The sequence below is a fragment of the Salarias fasciatus genome, chromosome 8 (genome assembly GCF_902148845.1).
Source record: "Salarias fasciatus chromosome 8, fSalaFa1.1, whole genome shotgun sequence".
Taxonomy (NCBI): domain Eukaryota; kingdom Metazoa; phylum Chordata; class Actinopteri; order Blenniiformes; family Blenniidae; genus Salarias; species Salarias fasciatus.
The window spans coordinates 2,918,374-2,939,113 of record NC_043752.1 but is presented as its reverse complement, the minus strand read 5'-3'; the positions used below and the strand labels follow the sequence as shown (position 1 = coordinate 2,939,113).

At 50.7% G+C, this 20,740-nt stretch overlaps 1 protein-coding gene across 2 annotated transcripts in view; it reads left to right on the top strand.

Annotated features, from left to right (window-relative positions):
- srcin1b (SRC kinase signaling inhibitor 1b) overlaps window positions 1-20,043 on the top strand; it is a 61,254-nt gene extending 41,211 nt beyond the window's left edge. The window contains exons 5-19 of one of the 2 annotated variants that reach the window (XM_030097793.1): window positions 1,784-1,913; window positions 2,418-2,595; window positions 5,809-6,740; window positions 6,837-6,926; window positions 8,337-8,377; window positions 10,513-10,673; window positions 11,852-12,027; window positions 12,146-12,276; window positions 13,658-13,805; window positions 13,889-14,168; window positions 15,288-15,618; window positions 15,716-15,858; window positions 16,658-16,807; window positions 16,890-16,976; window positions 19,214-20,043. In XM_030097793.1, coding sequence (XP_029953653.1) covers window positions 1,784-1,913; window positions 2,418-2,595; window positions 5,809-6,740; window positions 6,837-6,926; window positions 8,337-8,377; window positions 10,513-10,673; window positions 11,852-12,027; window positions 12,146-12,276; window positions 13,658-13,805; window positions 13,889-14,168; window positions 15,288-15,618; window positions 15,716-15,858; window positions 16,658-16,807; window positions 16,890-16,976; window positions 19,214-19,366 — 3,131 coding nt within the window. In that variant the 3' untranslated portion in view covers window positions 19,367-20,043. The remainder of the gene's footprint in view (window positions 1-1,783; window positions 1,914-2,417; window positions 2,596-5,808; window positions 6,741-6,836; window positions 6,927-8,336; window positions 8,378-10,512; window positions 10,674-11,851; window positions 12,028-12,145; window positions 12,277-13,657; window positions 13,806-13,888; window positions 14,169-15,287; window positions 15,619-15,715; window positions 15,859-16,657; window positions 16,808-16,889; window positions 16,977-19,213) is intronic. The other variant, XM_030097794.1, reaches the window with a different exon arrangement.
- Window positions 20,044-20,740: the final 697 nt, after the last annotated feature.

The window sequence follows — 20,740 nt, the reverse complement described above, 5'->3', positions numbered from 1 at the left end:
CACAGCCATCCTGCCCTCCACCCTCCTTCATTTGGCTTCTTGTGAGTTTTCTCGATGAAGTTCAGCTGAAGTGGCACCGTTTTGACACCGGTGCAGAAATCTGCAGTGAATCACAGCTGGAGCTTCATGGCAGCAGAGCTGGAAGCTAAAAACTGGTTGTTTTCTGATGTTTTAGCCCTAAAATTGATAATACATGCAAACCTGTCCCATGGCCATGTGTCGTTGGATGAGTGCGTCTGGTCCTGAGGTGATCATCACGCCAGATGTCCAGAAATGAAACCTCTGAAGGCAAAGGGGGCGTGGTCAGGATGTCAATAGCCAATCGTACGGTCGCTGCCGGTGTGGAGAAAACAGCCAGAACATTATGACCACCTGTGTGAATTCTTTCTGATCCACTGAGGAGCGCTTCATTCTGGACTTCTGAAGGTCGGATGTGATTTATGAGTCCAGCATGTTTGCAGAAGGTCTTTTAAGAACTGGAATTTTCCCTCAGGACCTTTTGACCTACGAAGTTTACTCACAGATAGGCGATTAGTAAAACTGAGGAATCGAAGCTTTTAGTTGTTAAGTAAAAGTGTCTGAAGTCAGACGTCTCCTGGTCTCATGTGGATTTGGACCCGTCCCCCTTTGATTGACGCGTCTGGAGCCGATCACTCACCAGACGAGGCTGTCAGGGTGTTTTCTGACAGGCGCCGGGAAACAAGACGCATTAGCCGTCAACCGTTAATCTGGCGAGCCCGAGCGAACGTCAGACTGCCGAGTATAAAGAGAGCTGTCTGATGCCTCCAATGATCCCACCTGTCGCCCGTGATTAATGAGCGCCAAGCACGCGGCGGCGCCTCGTCCGGGAAGTGTGTGTGGAGCACGTGCAGAGCAGGAGAGGAACAGAAAATTCTAATGACTCGGTGTTCAGAATGAAGGCAGTGCTCATACTTTAGCCTAAAAACGATGACATCCAGACACATTGGTCTGTCTCACTGCTGGTGGATCACTGATCTTCTCCTTGTTTTCATTGGTTCATAAATCTGCGTTTCCTACTTTTATAGGAAAACATTTGATCTTATTAGCGGCGCTCAGTCGGTTTGGAGACTTCATGCATTTACAGCCCAAAAGAGAAGAATCGCAGAATTAATCACAGTTTGCGACGTGATGAATAATGTGACGGCAGCGGCTCCCGTCCATAAATCCATCCGGTGGAAAAGCAGCGGCGAACCGGACTTTGTTTTATCAAACTTTAAAGGTCTCAGCAAGTCTGATTAATGGTTCACGGCAGAAACATTTACAGTCCAACCCTGACATTTAGATCAGTGCTCCTCCCTCTGCTGTTTCAGTGAGGCAGCACACACACACACACACACACACACACACACACACACACACACACACACACACACACACACACACACTTTAATGAGACACGAACTGAATTCTAATCCCCATTTTAAACATTTATAGTGACTTTTTAGTTTGATTTGTTGATTCTGATCTCGATCGTTGGATTCTACTGAGTTTTTAATGCAAATAATCGACTTTCCAAAACATTTGAAACATAAAATCTTTTTTTTAAGGTGTGTCTTAGATTTGATTGACATTTTGAATCGCCAATCAGAGTAAGTATACACTCCGCACCGCTGTGGTGTTGGAAGGTGATTGTCCATGTTGCTGTTTGAACCTGAAACTGTGAACTGATTTCCTATACTGAGGTGAAAGTATTTGTTCCTGTGCTTTCTGCTCCCCGTTCATCCATCCGTCCGTCCGTCCGTCCGTCCGTCCGTCCCTGCAGGGATCTTGTTCCTGCAGCTCGGGGAGGAGACCCGCCGGGTCCACCTGACCCATGAGCTGACCAGCCTGGACACCCTGAGGGCGCTCATCGTGCACATGTTCCCCCAGAGGCTCACCATGGCCATGCTCAGGTAGGACAACAGGAAGTGATGTCACGGATTCAGCTAGGACAACAGGAAGTGATGTCACGTATTCCGGGTACGACAGTGATGACATTTGAAATTTCTGCTGGTTTAGAAAAATCAAAACATAAATGAAAGAAACTATAAAGGAAAGCTGTCTAAATTAAAAAATCAGATTAAAGACTGGCTGAACGAGAGGCTAATGAGCAGAAACCTCAGCAGCTGCTTTCAGGAGCAAAATGTTCCAAAAAAATCAATGGTTATTTTCAGAAGGCTGTTAATTATAGATTGTGTGAACGATGCAGCTCTGTTATTATCAGCAGGAGCTCTGAACTCCGCTAACAGCAGCGTTACATCTGTGATGAGTTCCAGATCAGACTCTTTCTGTTTCATTTTCTCATTACGGGCGGCCCCGCTCCCCTCCGCCCCCCCTCTGCCCCCTCCCCCCGCCCCCCGTCCTCAGCGTCGGTCTCTTTCTGCTCTCCTCACGGCCGTTGCGTTCTGGACTCCCAGGTCTCCCAGCACGGCTCTGCTCATCAAAGACGAGACGCGGAACGTGTTCTACGAGCTGGAGGACCCCCGGGACGTCCAGGACCGCTGCGTCATCAAGATCTACTGCAAGGAGCCGGTGTACGGCACGTACCCCGGGCACCACAACCCCCACCTGGCCAACGGGGACCTGCGAGTGAGCGTACGTCCGTCTCCGTGTCCTCTCACACCCATCGATTCTCCACCGCACCTGCGAGTACCCACTCCGTCACGAACACTTTCACATCTCAGAGTCAAGAAAAACCTTCCAAAGAACCAATCAATGATTCTAAGACTCAATACTATAAGCAGTAATTAAGTAAATATTAACTAAGTAAATATTAAAAATACATCAATACACTGAATTTGATCAGTAATATTATTAACATACAGGAAATAATGAATACAAATAAAAACAGTCAATAAAAAAAACTGCATAAATATTAATGGAATAAAAGTGAATTGATAAATAGAAGAAATAAAAGTAACATCGATAAAAAAAAACGTTTAAATGATAATTAAGAACAAAAAATATTCAAATATAATGAGCAATAAAGGAGTGTTTAGTCAGATTATCCAAAGCACTGGAGGACACACACACTCATCAACACCCAGAATCAGCCTCCAGGCTCACACTGGACCCCTGAGTCCACCTGTTCACTGGTCTTAATGTTCTGGCTCAGCAGTGGGATCACAAACCCTCGTTTACATCAGAAAATGAGTCCGAGCAGGAAATACTGAGATCCGCTGAGCGGATGAGTCATGATGGTCCTGGTGCAGAGCCAGAGGTTCACGTCAGGGCTGTAGACACACACACACACACACGCCCCTCTGAAGCGTCTCCATGTGAGCAGACAGTGAATTCGGGGGAGGACTTCTTGGATAATTGATGAACTCCTCTGACATTGACCTGCTTGTTATTGTCAACGCTCCACTTCAGGTTTTCGCTCCCTGAACTCACCCTGCTCGTCTGAAAAACCTTTAATCCTGCCGGACGGCGGCCACAACGCCAGCGCTCGCTTCTCTCCCCTGGATGATGTTCACTGCGATAGAAATTTAACACGGATCCACTTTATCGTCCTGAAGCCGGACTCTGCCTTGCTGGAGGAGATTTATCTGGATCAGGCTGAGAGAGAAAAACATCCGTTTCCGTGAAGAAGGGCTTCACACTCTTGTTAAATGATAACGATCAGCTCGTGTTAAATGGCTGAAAGCGACGGTCAGCGCTCCCTAAATGAGTCTAATCGTCGGAGTGAGTCAGATTCCCTCCCGTCTCCGTGCGTCGCTCCTCCGCCGGCGAAATAAACGTGGCGTCGGAGAGATTACCCGTCCTGTGTGCGTTTGGAGTGTTTTCGCCACGAAACCTGCGTTTCGTCGCAGCCTGATTACGGCGCGATTATGGAGATGAGCCGGCGGTAATCGAACGTGTTAGAGAACGCTGCCTTTCGGGGATGAAATAAATCAGAACGTGGATAACTGACGTGGCGGGGGGAGCCGGCGGACGCCGCCGTACGGCGAGAAACGCTCGTCTTGAATGTTAAACAGTTTCGCACGCGCCCGGCGTTTTTGTCAAACGGTTTGTTTACGCGGCTGGACGTGCGCCCGCCGTCCCGCCCGTGTGATTTGTCGCCGCCCGCCGGTGTTTTGGAGGTCGTCCGCTCCCGAGAGATCGACCGCCGCCGCCGGCCGTGAAACCCTCCGAGCGTTTTACGGCCTCATCGAGCCGGCGGCTCGCTGCGGCTTTTATGTGTGTGAGAGGAACGCCGGCTGCTGCCGCCACCGCCAAGGTGAGGACGAGGACGAGGGCTTTACCCTCTCTGTGAGGACACGGCGCTCTGTGGAGCCCAGTCCTCCTCCTGGACCCTCAGCACCAGTTTCCATGGGAGTGAAGGTTACTGTGGCATTGTGGGTCGGTTAAGGCAGCTACTTGTCGAGGTTAACGGGCTACAAAATGCATTATGTCCAAGAGATCCAGTGTGTGTGTTGGTGCATGTGTGTATGAGTGCGTGCGTGAGTGTGTGTCGGTGAGCTCCTGGAGCTCGTGCCACCTCAGCTCAGATTATTCCCTGATTGCGGCCCGCAGGAGCCTGACTGGGATTTGTGCGGCGGCGAGCGGCCAGGGGAAGACGCCCGGTGACTTTCAGGGTCTCGGAGGAGGAATGAAGCCCCCGACGGTCGGGGATTTACGGGGCGGCGCAGACTGGAGCCTGTTGCTAAGATACCGGATGTGAGACGGCGGCGGTGCGGCCGTCCGCCGGGTGTCGTTACGTGAGGCTCAAGCCTCGCCGCGTGGAAATACGGGCTCTCGATTTGCACGGCCTCCTGAACGAAGCCGTCTGCGTCAGAGGCGGCCATGTTGTCGTCCTCTTCTGCGCTTCCTGATGCGTCCCGTTACCCCGCGATGCTGTTTCAACTCCCAGCTGCCCTCTGCTCCTCTTCCTCCTCCTCCTCCTCCTCTTCCTCCTCGTCTCGCTTTGTTTCTCCGTCGTCTCTGACGTTTGGGATTGATGCCAGAAGATTATCCCTTCATCCCCGGCCCGTCAATACGCAATCAAGTGCAACTTAAACGGCACTTAAGGGCCCAATTTGGAGTCTTTCCTGTCAATCACGAAGCGCCATCTCTGAACTGGGGGATGTTACAGTAAACTGCGCTCATTTACTGCGGCGGGGAGACGCTTTGAAGACGGACGCAGTTAAAACGCTTCCCGAAGGAGCGAAACCAGCAGGGCTGCGTTCTGAGTGACGTCGGGTCTGGAGTGAGTTTACTCCTTTCACTTCTTTTCTTCCCGTTGCTGTTTGTGGAGTTCATTCTTTTTCTGTTTTGCACCGAAGAATTGACTCCATCAGATGCTGGAACAACTAAGTAAAGTGTGCTCAGATCATTCAGCCCGTCCTTCCCGTCACATTTTTTCCAGCCATTCTCCCAGCCTGCTGCTGCTCCCAGTAAAAAAAAAAAAAAAAAAATGAAAAAAACAGTTTCTGTCAAATGTGACGCGGCGCTTTGCGATTCTCCACCGTCCGTCATTTCAGCCTAATGCCGGGTGTAAATATGCACAGAGAGATTTATGATCAGCCTGCAGTTCTATCAGCGGAGGGTTTAAAACGCCGCCTTTCTGTCCGGATTCCAGCAGAAGAGAAGCGGAATGCGAGTGAGAGTGAAAACCGTCTGCAGGTTATGAGAGCTCTAAAAAAAAACCCATCTCTGACGCTGTTTTTGACATGAGTCAGTTTTTCTAAATATTCCTGCAGGTTCCTCAGACGTGTCTGCTGGTAAATGTCTCGACTGATGAAGTGAAATATAGAAACATCTTGATTCAGTCGGAGATGTGGTGGAAACGTGTTCTGATCATTCAGGTTTTCTTCTGGTTGTTTTCAGAGGGAGATGGTGTACGCTCCTCAGGACTCTCCTCCAAACCGCCGCCTGAGCAACCCCCCCATGTCTTCCCAGCACTCGTCCTCCTCCGCCTCGCCTCCTCAGGGCTCTCCGTCCCGGGTGCGGCTGCTGTACGGCGGCGGGCGGCCGTCGTCCTACGCCGGGCCGCCCCACCACACCCACTCCCTGCCCCACCCGCACTCGCAGTCCCACCACTCGTCCCCCCACCAGCAGCCGCCGCTCCACCCGCCGCACCACGCCCAGCAGGCCTTCTGCGCCTCGTCCAGCGCCATCCTGGAGCGCCGCGACGTGAAGCCGGACGACGAGGTGGGCGGGTCCAGGAGCATGGTGCTGCTGCGGGGGGACGACCGCGGCGGAGGGGGCATCTACGCCGACCCCTACTCCCTGGGCCCCGACCCCAGCCGGCTCAGCCTGGCGGGGGGGCCCCACTCCCCCCTGCCGGCCCGGGCCGACCCCTACGGCTCCCTGTACCGGCGCGGGGGAGGCGGGGGCGGCGGCGGCGGCGCCGGGTCGGTGCGCTCGCTCACCTCCTACTCCGCGGCCGCGTTGCAAGGAGAGCTGATGGAGAGCGGCGCCCTCTACAGGCCCGGAGGCCCGCTGTACAACGACGCCTACGCCGCGTCGGTGCTGGCCATGGGGCTGCGGGTGGCCCCGCCCTCCTCCCCGCAGAAGATCCCCGACATGAGGGATTCCTACGGGGGCACCATGCCCGGCCGGGGCTCTCCGGGGAGGCAGAGCCTGCGGCGGGACTCCGTGTCCTCCTCCGTGTTCGGCGACAGTCCCAAAGCCCGCGGCCCGGGTCCCGGGCTGGGCCTCACCTCCGAGCAGCTCTGCCTGATGGCCGGACCGGGCGGGGAAGGGGGCGGGCCCGGGGGGTTCGGATCGCCTCTGCTGGGGAACGAGACGGAGACCAGGTAGGAGCAGTGGAGTGTGCCGACGGCCGATCGGTGTTGTGGGGTGTGTGTGAGGCCGGCCGGTTCCACTGTTCCGACTGTCCGCTGTGGATCCAGGGAGCGCATGGAGGCCATGGAGAAGCAGATCGCCAGCCTGACCGGGTTACTGCAGAGAGTGCTGAGCCGGGCGCCGGAGGCCGAGAGCCCGTGAGACGCACGCACGCACACGCACACACACACACACACACACACACACACACACACACACACACACATATGCTGTCTTTTCATTCATTTTTAGTTGTTTAAAAAGATTGTCACTCGCCCCCGTCGGGCCTGCAGCTCCATGAATGACCTGTTGCTCCCTCTGTCTGCTCTGGCTCCGCCCCCTCGCCGTACTTCTCCCTCTTATTGCAACACGGAGCGCCGGGTTCTGCCGAACAGACGATATAAATGTAAATGCGGAGCGTCTGCGGATTCATTTATGCAGATTTATGGCTGTAATTGTCTTTAAAGAAATGAGTGCGAATCCTCGGAGGTCTCCAGAATGACGCCGTTTTGTTTACCGGTGTTTTGAGGAATTGGAGTGAGTGTGTGTGCTAGAGTGTGTGTGTGTGTGTGTGTGTGTGTGTGTGTGTGTGTGTGTGTGTGTGTGCTAGAGTGTGTGTGTGTGTGTGTGTGTGTGTGTGTGTGTGTGTGTGTTTCCAGGCGAGCTTCTCTCTTCTGCTGCAGACTGGAGTGAGTGAAACTTCCTTGGAGAATTCATGGATTTAACAATTCCAGACTCAGCTCCGGCCATCAATATTGATTCTTTTCATTAATGATCATGAACTACATCATTTAATGCTTTTAAATTTCAAACAAGAAACTGATTTAATAACTAATTTCCACCATTTACAGACAGAAGCGTCTTGAATATTTAAACATCTGCAATCGTTTTTTAACTTGTGAGTTATTTCTACTCTCAGAACAAACTAGAAAAAAATAAATGTATTTAAAATGACTTTTTTCCTTCAATGAAGATACGATTTGAGTATTTAAATATTTTCAAAAACTGTTTTTATGACATAAATTGAAATGATAAAGAATTAAAAAAAGAAGCCTTTAATAATTTTAGTTTAGACTGATGAAATCTACAAGATAAGGACCTTTCCGCCTTGATCCATCTGAGTTTGAAGAATATTAATGTATTTATTTCACACACGATATGTTGCCATGAATTATTTTACATATCTTTACTTTAGATTATTGAATTTTCACGCGTGCCTTCATCAAAATCATGACAATAATCTGCTGTGGTGCCTGAAAGTCTTTGGTTTGGTTTAGTTTGGTTAAGTTTACTTTTAGTGTGAGGGCTTCACATACACACCAAATCACGACCATGTGATCATTTTCTGAGCGAATCAGAGATTTCTTCCACCTGCGGCCGGTCATGGTCCTACAAGAGCACCAGGACAGTCATCCTGGCTGAAAAAGAAGATAATTTTATTCACACTACCAATTAATTCACTCCCAACACACACACACACACACACACACACACACACACACACACACCCTGACGCTTTGTGCCATGTATAGCTGTCTTCTCAGTCGCTGCACTCCGACCTCTTGCAGGGAGAAGATGGAGTCGGCCAGCGACTGCTCAGGAACTGACAGTAAGTCTTCACACCTCCGTCAAACCAGAGCCAGTCTTCTCCTCTGGCTGACCCCCCACCCCCCACCTCCGACCCCGCTGCTCGCCCCACAGCTCTCCTCGCTCTCATTGAGCGGCTGCCCTTTCACCTCCTCTGCATAATTCCGAGCGTGTGCTGGTGTTGCTGGTAGTGATGGTGGTGGTGGTGGTGGTGGTGGTGGTGATGTGTTGCTGTTGCTGCTGCTGCTGCCTCCTCGTACTGCTGCTGTTGCTTCTGCTCTCTGCTGCTCTGTAACTGCTGCCGTGCTTCTTGTTTTAGCTGGACGACCTAAAAAAAAGACAGGTAGCTACAGCTCTGTGTGTGTCTGATAACCCCTGTAGCCCCGCCCCCAACCCGTCAGCCCCCGTCTGTCCTGGGCCCCCCAAACCCCCCCCCCCCCCCCCTCCCTCCCCTGAACCCGTCAGCACCCCCCCCCCCCCCCCCCCCCCCCCCCCCCCCCCCCCCCCCCCCCCCCCCCACACCCCTGGTCCGGTGTAAATCTCCATCTGCCTCCTCAAACTGTCTCCATGTGTGGGTTTGAAGAACAGATGAGCTGGAAGCTGAGTTGCATTAAATCAGAAGCAAGTTTTCTTTTTCAAAGGGTTTCTCTTATTTTTTTTGACTCCTGTGTGAAAATTAAACCAGAAAGATTCTCAAAATATAACCAGAGCTAAATTTGTAGATTCGTTTTAGTAAAAAATGTTCAACTTAAAGTCTGATTTTGAGGAAATTTCATCAGTCGTTTGGCTTTAAAAGTGTCATAAACAACGTTTGACTCTTCATCCTTGAGGACGCCACGGCGTCGGGTTCGGCACCGGGACTCTTCTCAGGACAGTGAATCACTTTAATTAAAAACCTGGAGCCGAGCTCCACTTTTAAATCTCCGTAATGGAGGAACAGCGACTGTTTGCTGAACTTCTCCCAGGTTTCCTGGTGACCGACGCTCCAGAGAGGCCGGCTGCTTTCCATACCGATTCCAAACATGGAAATGTCCCTAATTTATCCAAGCAGTGCAGTAATAAAGTGTTTAATGGCCTAAATTCCGATTTGGGAGCCGCAGACGTGATTTAAGGAAACGTTTTCTGTCCTCTGGGAACGAATTTCAGTAAAACTTCACGAATTCTCCTCCTCGCCGTCGAGACCCGTCCGCCTGAGTGAAGACAGTCCGTCAGCCGCGGTTAGCTTCACTCCAGATGTGACCGCCGGCTGTTTCTGCGGCTTCGCTTCAGATCGTCTGACAGCTGGACGTTTTCCTCGACGTCCCTCTGAAGCCGTTCTGGATTGTCCCGGTTTCCAGGACCCCCCCCCTGCAGCCGGCCGCAGATCCAGACCCAGTCTGATCAGATTAAGGTGTTTACATGAGTCCGTTTGGATCAGATCCGTGTTCTGATAATTTAATTGGCTAGAAATGGATCTTCAGATGCAACTCCCCCCACCCTGTGTGAACAGACCCCCCCCCCCCTTGTGTCTGGTTCTGCATGGTGTGTGTGACCCCTCTGTCCCTCCACGTCCCTCGGAGGGCCGCCTGATGTGGAGACCCTCCCACATGTCGCCAGCAGCAGGATCGACTCCTAACGAGACACATGGACTCAGTGGACTTGCTGTTTGCCCCCCCCCCCCCCCCCCCCCCCCCCCCCCCCATGCTGTTTATCGTTGTCGGTCTGCTGTCACTGTTTTCTCCCCCTGAGCTGCAGCACAGATAGAAACTGTCCTGGAAGAATTACTGCTGCTGAAAGGTGGAAGCACCAAACGCTACACACACAAACACACACACACACACACACACACACACACACACACACACACACTCACACACTGATCTGAATCAAATTTAACTGCTGGACCTTCTTAAACACGTTTCACTCATTGTGTGTGTTTCCCGGTCTGATTGGACATGAATAAATCTCACTGTTCACACACTTCTTCATACTCGCAGCCTCAGACCGCAGCCTTTGTGTTTTCCCCTCATGTTTAATTTAAAACCTTTAATTTGCTGATTTGGGACGGTTTCTATCGGCTGTTTGCTGTCTCCTCAGATCAGAGCTGAGTTGAAGCTCCCTCTCTCTCTCTCTCTCTCTCTCTCTCTCTCTCTCTCTCTCTCTCTCTCACCCCCCCAGCTCTGACCCCCTCCGCCCCCCTCGCCCTCATGCCGCCGCCGCCCTCAGGACCCCACCAGCCCGTGACGGTGTCCCGCCTGCAGATGCAGCTCCACCTGCAGGGTCTGCAGCAGAACACCAACGCTCTGCGCAAGCAGCTGTCGCAACTGCGCAACATGCAGGTACACACACACACACACACACACACACACACACACACACACACACACACTGAAGAAACAAACTGTTTGGCCTCAAAATCTGCTAAATGCTTGAGGAAAATGAAATTTTAACGGTTGGAAGATGGATTTCTGTGTCTTCAGACTTTAACGAGCTCGGCCGTCGCTGCTCACTAAAACTCTGTGCTGAGAAACAACAGGTGAAATTCAGACGGCCTGGCTGGACCACGACGCATTAAAACGGCTCCACAAAACACGGCGGCGTCTGCGGCAGCAGCAGCTCATCTCCATCTCCTGTTTGGAGTTTACAGGGCTTTAAACGAGCCACAGCGAGCCGCGGCTGCGGTGTTTCACTCACAAACAGGCCTTTATTACCGCCGCTTGAAATTACCTTCTGTGAGGAGCTCTGGTTTAACTTTATGCTGATGATCATATTAAACACAATAATCCAACGTCGTTCATGAAACTTGTCTCAGATCAAAACTATTCTGAGTCGTTTTCTGCCTGAAATATTCGACTAAAACCTGTCAAACTATTCTTAGATTTAATCTAAAACATTTAGAAATGATTGGAAAGACCAAATCGAAATCGAATCTTAAATTTGTCTCAAACTTTTTACAAATAAACCCCCAAAGTAAAACTGAGCAGTCCTTAACCAGCCTCATACTGGTTTAAAAGCTTTATAAATCAAGTCTTAAACTAGCCTAAAACTACTTTTAAACAGGGAAAAGAATGAGCTGAAAATGAGTCTGAAATTGATCAGATAACTAATTAAACCACATTCTAAATTAAGTTCACAACCTGTCTGAATTTATTCAAATCTACTCCTAAATGAGACTAAACCAGCCTTTTAATAGATCCTGATTGCTCTTAAAAATAGTCTAAAATAGCTTCTAATCCTTAAAAGTTTAAAAGACTGTTCAAGATTAGAGTGAAATATACATAAAACTCCCAAATCCAGACATCTGAAACTGGTTTTAAAGACTGTGACTCTGGTAAAAGGAGGTGTAACCCGTCTGGAATTTTAAAAAGATTAAACAAAAAGTCCAAAAACAGCTGAAGCCAAGTCTGAAACGTCCTGGAAAGAGAAGAATCAAACTCAGCTCTGCTCCGATGACTCTCAGACTCAAACCGTGTTCCTGCTAACCTGCTAACCGGTCGCTCCGCTGCGGCGTCCCCAGCTGGAGAACCAGGACGCCGTCCTGTCCCTGCTCCGGCAGACCGAGTCCGAGCTCAGCCTCATGATGCTGGACGCCATGCGGACCCAGGAGGACCCGCTCCAGAGACAGCGCCTCCTGGTGGAGGAGGAGAGACTCAAGTACCTGAACCAGGAGGAGCTGCTCATCCAGCAACTGCAGTGAGTCCACAGAGAGTCCGGGTCCGGGTCCTGGTCCAGGTCCAGGTCCAGGTCCCGGTCCAGGGAAAACATGTCTGCCACTGCCGCTCAGCTGTTCAGATGTCGGTGTCGTCCGCAGCGACCTGGAGAAATCGGTGGAGGAGCTGCAGAGGAATTCGTCCATCAACCACGGCCTGGTGACCGAGCAGGACGTGGAGCAGAAGGCGAAAGAGCTGAGGATGCTGGGAGAGACGCTCACCGAGCTCAAGAGTAAGTCCGCCGCGCTGTTTTGCTTTGAGTTCAGATTCTCACCGAAGAACACAGGATGAACATCTGACGTTACGAGACGAGAGAAAATTAAAAAAAGATCGAAAGTCTTTAAAAGATGAGCAGAAAGCCATCAAAGAAAAATCTACATTAATGATCTGAAATGTTCTGATGAAACGGCCTCAAACAACCAACCGACAACTACCTGAACGTAAAATCCCACAGAAGATCCAAAACTGTCCTAAAATCTTTCAAAAACAAACAAAAAAAAAAAAATAATAATAATCTGGAACAAATAAGAAAAATGTCTTGAAAGCAAGTTCATAAAAGTTCCTGATTTACTCCGAAACAGACACACAAGTTTAAAACTTGTCCAATATTGATCAAAACCAACCCTATAACTAGTCGAAGTTAGCTTCAGTAACTTGTTCTGAAATGGTCTGAATTTAGTTTAAAACAGATTCATATTTTAATAAATTTATTCAAAGATAAATAAGTAAACAAAAGCCCCAAAGGCAGACTGGTTGTTTCAGTAAATAGATCAGAAATCAGTCAAAAAATAGTCCACAAAACCAGACTGGAGTCTGAGTTAAAACCAGCTGCAAACCAATGTAGAGTTATTTTAACAAAATCTTCCAAAACTGCCTCAGTTAAAGGTGCAGTCAGTTGGAAATTTACTGTAAAAATAAAGAAAGTCATTCTCATTAGTCGCCTGTCATTAAAGAACCACGAAATGTTCCCTTTAAACAATCAGTCGTCTCAAAAATCATTCTAGTTTTATTAATTTTAGACATTTCGGACAAAATTAGACACTAAAAGACTAAAATCTCTGTTGATGAGATGTTAAAGAAACAGACTTAAAGCCTTTTGATGTGAAGTTTGAACCACTTTAAAACATCTTTCAGGACAGTTCTCTTCGTGTGACTGAAGGTTTGAATCTATTCATTTATTGATACTTGACCTTTTATGTATTTCCAGGTTTTATTGAGACCAGGCAGGTTTTCAGAACGTTTCAGAAGGAAAAAATGAAAGATATTTAATTAGCTTTAAAGTGTAAAAAGAAATGAGCCGAGGACAGAACCCTGAGGAACCTCGGGGACTTTGGCTCACATTTAAATTAAAAAAAAATAATAATAAAATAAAATAAAGAAAGTTTTGTAGAAAACAAGCCTCTCTAAAGCAAATATCAATCTGCTGAAAACTTTATGCATTTTCAAGTGTGCTTCTGTCTAACTGTCGTCTGATTACCCACAATGCACCCGGTGTCCGGTGTGCTGACGGTCAGCTGGCTCATGGACAGAGACAAGATAAACTCTTTTTGAAGTGTGACGGGGCGATGGAGACGGCCTGCCCTCATGCCTGCTTTCCCATCATGCCCCTGCAGACCAGTTCCCCAGCCTGCAGAGCAAGATGCGGGTGGTGCTGAGGGTGGAGGTGGAGGCCGTCAAGTTCCTGAAGGAGGAGCCGCACCGGCTGGACGCGCTGCTGAAGCGCTGCAACACCATGACGGACGCCCTCAGCACGCTGCGCAGGTACAGGAAGTGGGAAGTGGGAATTCCCAGCTGACACGGCGTGCCGATCAGTGACTTTTCATTTCCCCGTCCGGCGGTCTCAGGCAGGTGACGGAGGGCGTGTGGCAGAGCCCCGAGGACCTGTCCAGCCAGTCCCAGAAGAGGTCGGAGGACCTGGACATCCTGAACAGCCCCCCCCTCAGCCTCTCCGACCTGGGCTCCGGCGCCGGCCTGGCCAACTGGATGCCCGTCGGCGCCGCCGAGCCCGACGGCTCCGGGCCCGAGCAGGACCTCCAGCCCTCCGCGGGCTTCAGGAACCGAGTCCTGGACGAGCTGCCGAGCCGGCGGCCCGCCGACAAGTCGGTGTCGGCCGAAGTCAGACTGGTAAAAGCTGAAGTTTGTGTTTGATTTCCCCACGAAGAGATTATCATCTTGCTTTTCATTTATGGAGTTCGGTAAAGTCAAAAACGATCAATGCATTGCGGCTAACTGGAAAAACATAGTTCCTTTGGTTAACCATCTCTTTGTTCCACTTATCGCTCCTGATTGTTGCTTCTGTTCATCAGTCCTTTAAATCTGGGCTGTCAAACACATTTCAGTTCAGTCCAGTTTCACCATGGTGCCATAATCACCTTTAAAGTTTAAACTTGAAAGGCTTTCTGTGTACGTGTAGAAAATGTCTATATTTTCATAAAAAAAAAACAAAATTCTGCCACAAAATGACATAAAGCCAGATTTACTGAAACCTTCTGGAGCAAAATACACTGAGATGTCCTCCAGCTGTCCCTTCATGCTTGTTTTTTTATTAACTCTGAGGCTAATGCTAGTTTGGGTTTCATAACGAGGCCGCTGGCTTCCACCGCATCGTCATCGTCATTGTGGTGGTGTTGAGTTGTGTCTGCGACTCCTCAGAAAACTAAAAAAAGAAAAAAGAAATCATTGTTTGCTCTGACTTTTTTTTTTTAATATATATGTTTTCTTGGTAGTTTTTCAGGCCGAATCGGAGCCCCTTCGGTCCAGTTTTGGCCCGCGGGCCTTGTATTTGACACCACTGCTCTAAATGTGTTTATCCAGCTGAAAGCTGCCACAGAATCTGATGTTTACAGTCTGTTAGATTTATTTGCACGACACTCTTTCCATCAGCTTCAGTTTATTGAGTTTGGCTGCGTGATGCCGTGAAACACCAGACCTGTGTTTTGCTGTTTTTAACCGTTTCGTCACTTCCTGCTTTAACGTGGAAATGAAGACAAGTGTCAGATCAGGAAACCAACTTGACCTGAAACGTCCTCTAATCTCACTGAACACGCCGTGTCTGCGGTGGCAGCAGACAGACCGCCGCCGCCGCTTCACATCATTTACAGGCGGCGCTGAACGTGTGAAGGTTTATTTGTCTCCATTTCGCAGCTGTAAACAGCCTTCGTGCTTTCTGCTCCGTGAAGTGTCAGGAGCGTTCCAGATGGCTGAGAGCATGTGTGTGTGTGTGTGTGTGTGTGTGTGTGGCAGGCGGCTGAGCGGGACTGGGAGGAGAAGCGGGCCAGTCTGACCCAGTTCAGCGCTCAGGACATCAACCGGCTGCTGGAGGAGACGCAGGCCGAGCTGATGAAGGCCATCCCGGACCTCGACTTCGCCGCCAAGCACATCAACAAGCCGGCCGTGCCCCCCAAGCCCCAGATCACCCTCCCCATCACCTCCACCACCGCCGCGTCGCCCGCCTCCGCCGGGTCCGCCGGCCCGGCCAACGCCGCGCCCGGCGGCGAGCAGCAGCCCGGCAAAGTGCAGCTGGCGGCACAGAAGCTGAACAGCATGGAGGGCGGGGGGTCGCACCGGGGCTCCGGTGAGTGGGGGGGGGGGGGTATTTTGAAACAGAAGCTCCTGCTGTGCCGTCACTTCCTGGAGGTCGGACTTCCTGTTCTCCCTCTGTCGCCCCCCAGTGGACCTCAGCGTGGCTCGGTACCGAACAGAGAAACCCTCCAAGTCCCCGCCCCCTCCTCCACCCCGCCGGAGCTTCCCCTCCGCCCACGGACTCACCACCAACCGCACCGGGGAGGTCGTCGTCACCACCAAGAACCTGAAGGTCAGCCTCGGGAGGCAGGAGGAGGTGTGGGGGGGGGGGGGGGGGGTTCCAAGCTTCAGTGATTCCAGAGGTTTCAGCTGCTGCATACTGACATGAGCCCAGATGGTGGTGACCGTGCTCGGTCCTCAGGCCTCAGGTTGGGCTCACAGAGCAGAGCAGAGGGAAATCTTCAAGGCGCCGATTCGACGCGGCGCTGAAAGCTTCGCCAGGGCCGTCCGATAGCAATCGGACGGCCCTGCCGAGGCTTTCAGCAGCTCCTCTCACAGGTTCAGTTTTTAGGTCTGTGAAATGAGCTCAGTCGCTGCCGTCGAGAGGTGTTGCATTGTGGGAGATTGATGGGGCCTGCCATCACTTGAAGGTTATTTAACAGCGACGGACAAAAGACATTTCAAAGCTCCTCTTTTTACAGCCGAGTGCTCGACTGCATTCAGATGTGTTAAAGTCAGCTTCTAACATTCAGTGGATAGTCTGTGTGCCGTCACTTCACGCTCTATAAACTGGATGTTAGAGGAGGAAGCTGCTCTATAATCTGGATGTTAGAGGAGGAAGCTGCTCTATAATCTGGATGTTAGAGGAGGAAGCTGCTCTATAATCTGGATGTTAGAGGAGGAAGCTGCTCTATAATCTGGATGTTAGAGGAGGAAGCTGCTCTATAATCTGGATGTTTGTGCTGCTTTTAACACAGGAACAGACAGACTGAGTTTTGGTGAAACAGCCAGACGATCTGTCACCTGATTGGTCGCCTGGTGTGAGCTGCAGCTGAAATGTTCCTGCGTTTAAACGCTCGTCTGTGTTTCAGATGGAGGACGACGGCGACGTGCCCAAAACTCTGGTCAAGCTGCGGCGGACCCCCTCCGACACCCCCCGGCCGGCCTCCACCCCGCCGGTGATCGCCGCCTCCGCCATCCAGGACGAGGACGACGAGGAGAAGATCATCGCCGAGCTGGAGGTAGGAGGGTCGGGACGCGCCCCGCGCCTCGGACTGTCTCTCCGGTGTCTGTTGGTTAACGTGTCTCCGCTGCACCGCTAAGATCTTTCAGCCGTCGCCTGCAAAAGGTTGTAGTCAGCCGCAGGACAGCCCCGCCTGCTCCACCCTCTTTGGCTCCTTGGGCAGAAAGGTAAACGTGAAGCCGTCCGCCTTCACCTCCTCCGTCCTCTGCTGTCCTGCCGTCCTCCTCCTGAGGCTGCTAACCTCTTCTGAAACAGCTGCTTCTCACATCAACTCTTTTACTTTTCCTAAACCAAAAAACAAAAATAGCCTGAAGCTTGTTTTTGGTTTTCTCTTACAAAACAACCCAGAATTTTAGTAATGAAAGAAAATCGATTTACTATAAATTCTTCTTAATCGTTCCACGTGTCGATCATTTTACGTTGTAATTCAAACAGCGGAATGGATCAATCAGTGATCCAGTCTGAATCAAATGGAAATACATGGAAGTGGAACTCACTTCAACACAATAGAACCAAGTGGATCCAAGTTCTATTTATGGCCCGTTTCCATGACAACGGAGCTCAGAGTCACTGAAAACGCAACTTTTTGACCTTGCTGAGACTCCATCTCAGTGAAGATGCTGGAAATGCTGGTCCTCGTCTGGCTCCTGGTCCTGGTCCTGGTCCTGGTCCTGGTCCTGGTCTTGGTCCTGGTCCTGGTCCTGGTCTTGACCTCCACGGCCGTAGTAAACGGTTGTTCTGCACACGCTCAATAGGACTGTAAGAACAATGTTTTCCTCCAGAGTGTCATGACTCGCGGTACAGAGTCTCCTGGTTCTGGTCCTGGTCCTGGTCTAAGTCCAGGTTGTCCTGGTCCTGTTCCTGGTCCCAGTCCAGAGTCTCCTGGACTTGGAAGTTTCAATAATAACACTCCACCTCGGTGGTCTGTCAACTCGAGGTCCAACACGAAAACTGCATCGTTGTCTGTGTTTCTGCTGTTTCCATGGAGACGGACATTATTTTCGGGGTCTGGATCTCATCGATTGGCAAAAATCAATACAGAGCTTCCTCATGTTGGAGTTTCTGATTTCCATCGCAACACATCTCTGTAAGACGGAGATTCATTCAGGGATTCATTGATCGTTCTGAAGCGGTCGGTGGTCTGGAGGTGACAGAGGCAGAGCGGGGTTCTGCAGGTCGCTGGCTGATGTGCCACCACCGCGGCTCCCTCAGCATGACCTTTGACCCCCGTCAGCTCACTGGAGTAATATAGCTGCACCTTGTTTGTGTGTGTGTGTGTGTTATGTGTGCGCGTGCGGTGAGTCAGCACTCCTCGGCAGTGATGTATTTAGCATTATTTTCTGACGTGTTTCTGACTGAGCAGGTTTTGTTTCTGTTGGAATTATCGCTGTGCAGCACAGAGCAGGTAGCTGTCAACATAAAGACACAGACAGAGTGTGTGTGTGTGTGTGTGTGTGTGTGCGTGTGTGGATATTTCAGGTTCAGAAACCTGAAAGAATCTATTTTCTCTTTGCAGGTGTTTTAAATCCAGGCGTCTTGCTCCTGATTATTCGCCGCTGCAGACGTTCTGAGCGGCGGCTTTTAAGTTGTTGCCAGCAGTGATTAACGTCAGCCGAAATAAACCGTCTCCCTCAAACACTGGGCGTAAAACTCTGTTTCCCGCCGTGAGGCGGGCTTCATTCTGGGCGCTCATGCAGCTAAAAACCGTTTGCTGTTTTATTTACACAATAAAGAAAAGCGTCGAGCAGTCAAATGAATACAGGTGAAAGACGCAGAACGACTGCAGCGGCGACACGTCGTTATGCCACACTTGAATGGATGTAAACTCACTCGGTGTCACTTTATGGAGATTTTAGAATTTAAGAGTAAAACATGAATATTTTCAGAGTCTCTAAATGCAGCCTCGCCCTCTATTCTCCTCTTCAAACCTCCTGAAAAGCTGCGGACACTGAAACTGCTGAGCCTTTCTGAAATGTTTGCATGTTTCTGCTGTGTTCTGCTTTGAGTTTTCACTCTTCTGTTCCCTTTGAACTGTGACCTGAGAGACGTTCCCTTCTGAATTTCTTCACCTGAACATCCTTTATTTAGGATGAGAAACGCTAGAGATGCACCGATACCGCTTTATTAAAGCACGAGTGGTTCTGCGTACCGATACCTACTTATTAAATACAATAAAGTGTAATTCCTGCTCCGTGTGCAAACGGTATGCAGAGGTGATGCGTTGCTACGACCTTCCTCCCCCCAGCCTCTGCATCGACGCTACGTCACCTCCAGCAGTGGTATCAGAGCCGGTGCTGGTATCGGTATCGGTATCGGTATCGGTGCATCGCTAATGAGAACAGAGCAGCTCCTACAGATTGCTGCTTCTGTTGAAGTGACTCTCTTCCTCTCTCGGCTCCCACAGAACAGCACCCACTCCCCGGGGCCGACCAAGGGCCCCACCGTGGCCGCCCGCCTCAAACACCTCCAGCAGGGCAGCCTGGAGCGGCCCAAGACCCGCAAGCAGAAGGAGGATTTCCCCAAAGTCCAGGGCCAGCAGCAGGTATTCCACTTCTGAACCCTCCGACTGGCCTGACCCGACTCTGACCGCTCTTCAGAGGACACTCCCCCCCCCCCCCCCAATCCTCCGAGGACGCTCTCCCCCCCTTGATATCTGAGTTCCCGGATGGAACCCTCGCTTGCTTAGAGACCTCAGTTCTTGTCGTTTCGAGTGTGCCGGCGTTTGCCCCCCCCCCCTCCCCAGGACGGCCTTGGTGGTGCTTGTGACTGACGGATCTAGCTTTATCTGAACAGTCAGACCTACTCGGACGCCTCTTCGCCTCCACGGTGCGGCACAATCGCCAATAACGCCACGGATTGATCCCATACCTCCAGTGTGACGCCACCGCCCCCCCATACCCTGCCCCCCCCCTTCTCTTTTCGTCTCACTCATGGTGAAAACCTCGAGGTTAGCACGAGCTGCGACCGTGCTGCCAGTCTTTATGCAAGAGGAGCCGAGCGAAGCACCGAGCGTGAGCGTCGAGTCCGGCTGAGTCCGGACGTCGGGCCGGTTGAGTAAAAACTGGCCTCAGGTCTGAAGAGGTGGCGAAGCAGCGTCCCACACCGGAACGAGCCGGATGTGATCCAGAGGAAGGTGAAATGAGCTGCAGTGTCTCCACTTACAGATAGTTTAAGAAGTCATAAACATAGAAAAATAATAGAAGAAAGAATATTCTGTTTGTCTCGCTCCACGACAAAAAAAAAAGAAAAAAAAGATGTGAATCCTGTCCGTATGTGTGTGTCCACACTCACCCGTTCAAACAGCCAATCACACGCCAGCAGCTCGGGACGCGATCAGGATCTAAAAAGTCTCCTGGGCTCTGAGGAGCAGCTGGCGTCCAGCCCGACGCCGAGGCTCTTACTTTGAAAAGCACAGGAAGTCTTCTGCGTCGCAGAATGATTCTTCATTCCTTCCGAAACATTAATAGTCACTAAACACTTTTAGTTTTCTTCTTTAATCTCACTTAAACTAACATGGCCGACCTCCGGCGGACGCGCGGCGCCATCTGGACGCTCGCGGCTCCTCGGAGACATCCACAGGTTCAGCATTCAGGGCCTCAATCCGAACCACTTCTTCTTTTTTTTTTTTTTTAAATCTCATTTCTGGTATTGCCTTTTAAAAATTCATGGCTCTATTTCCAATGTGCAAACAGTCAGACGGCGTTCCTGAGATAACACCAGCCGAGCGCTGTTAATGTGGGATTCAGACGCTCGTGAAACACCGATTACGACGCCGTCGTCTCAGAGCGCTTCCAGGAGAACACAGCCCAGCTGGAGGCTGCTCCATCAGGACTGCTGTTAGCAAGCTAATGCTAATGGGAAGCAAACGCTAAAGGCTCAGAGGAGGAGACTTCCTGCAGGACCAGAGTCAGAGGAAGGAAACCTGAACCTG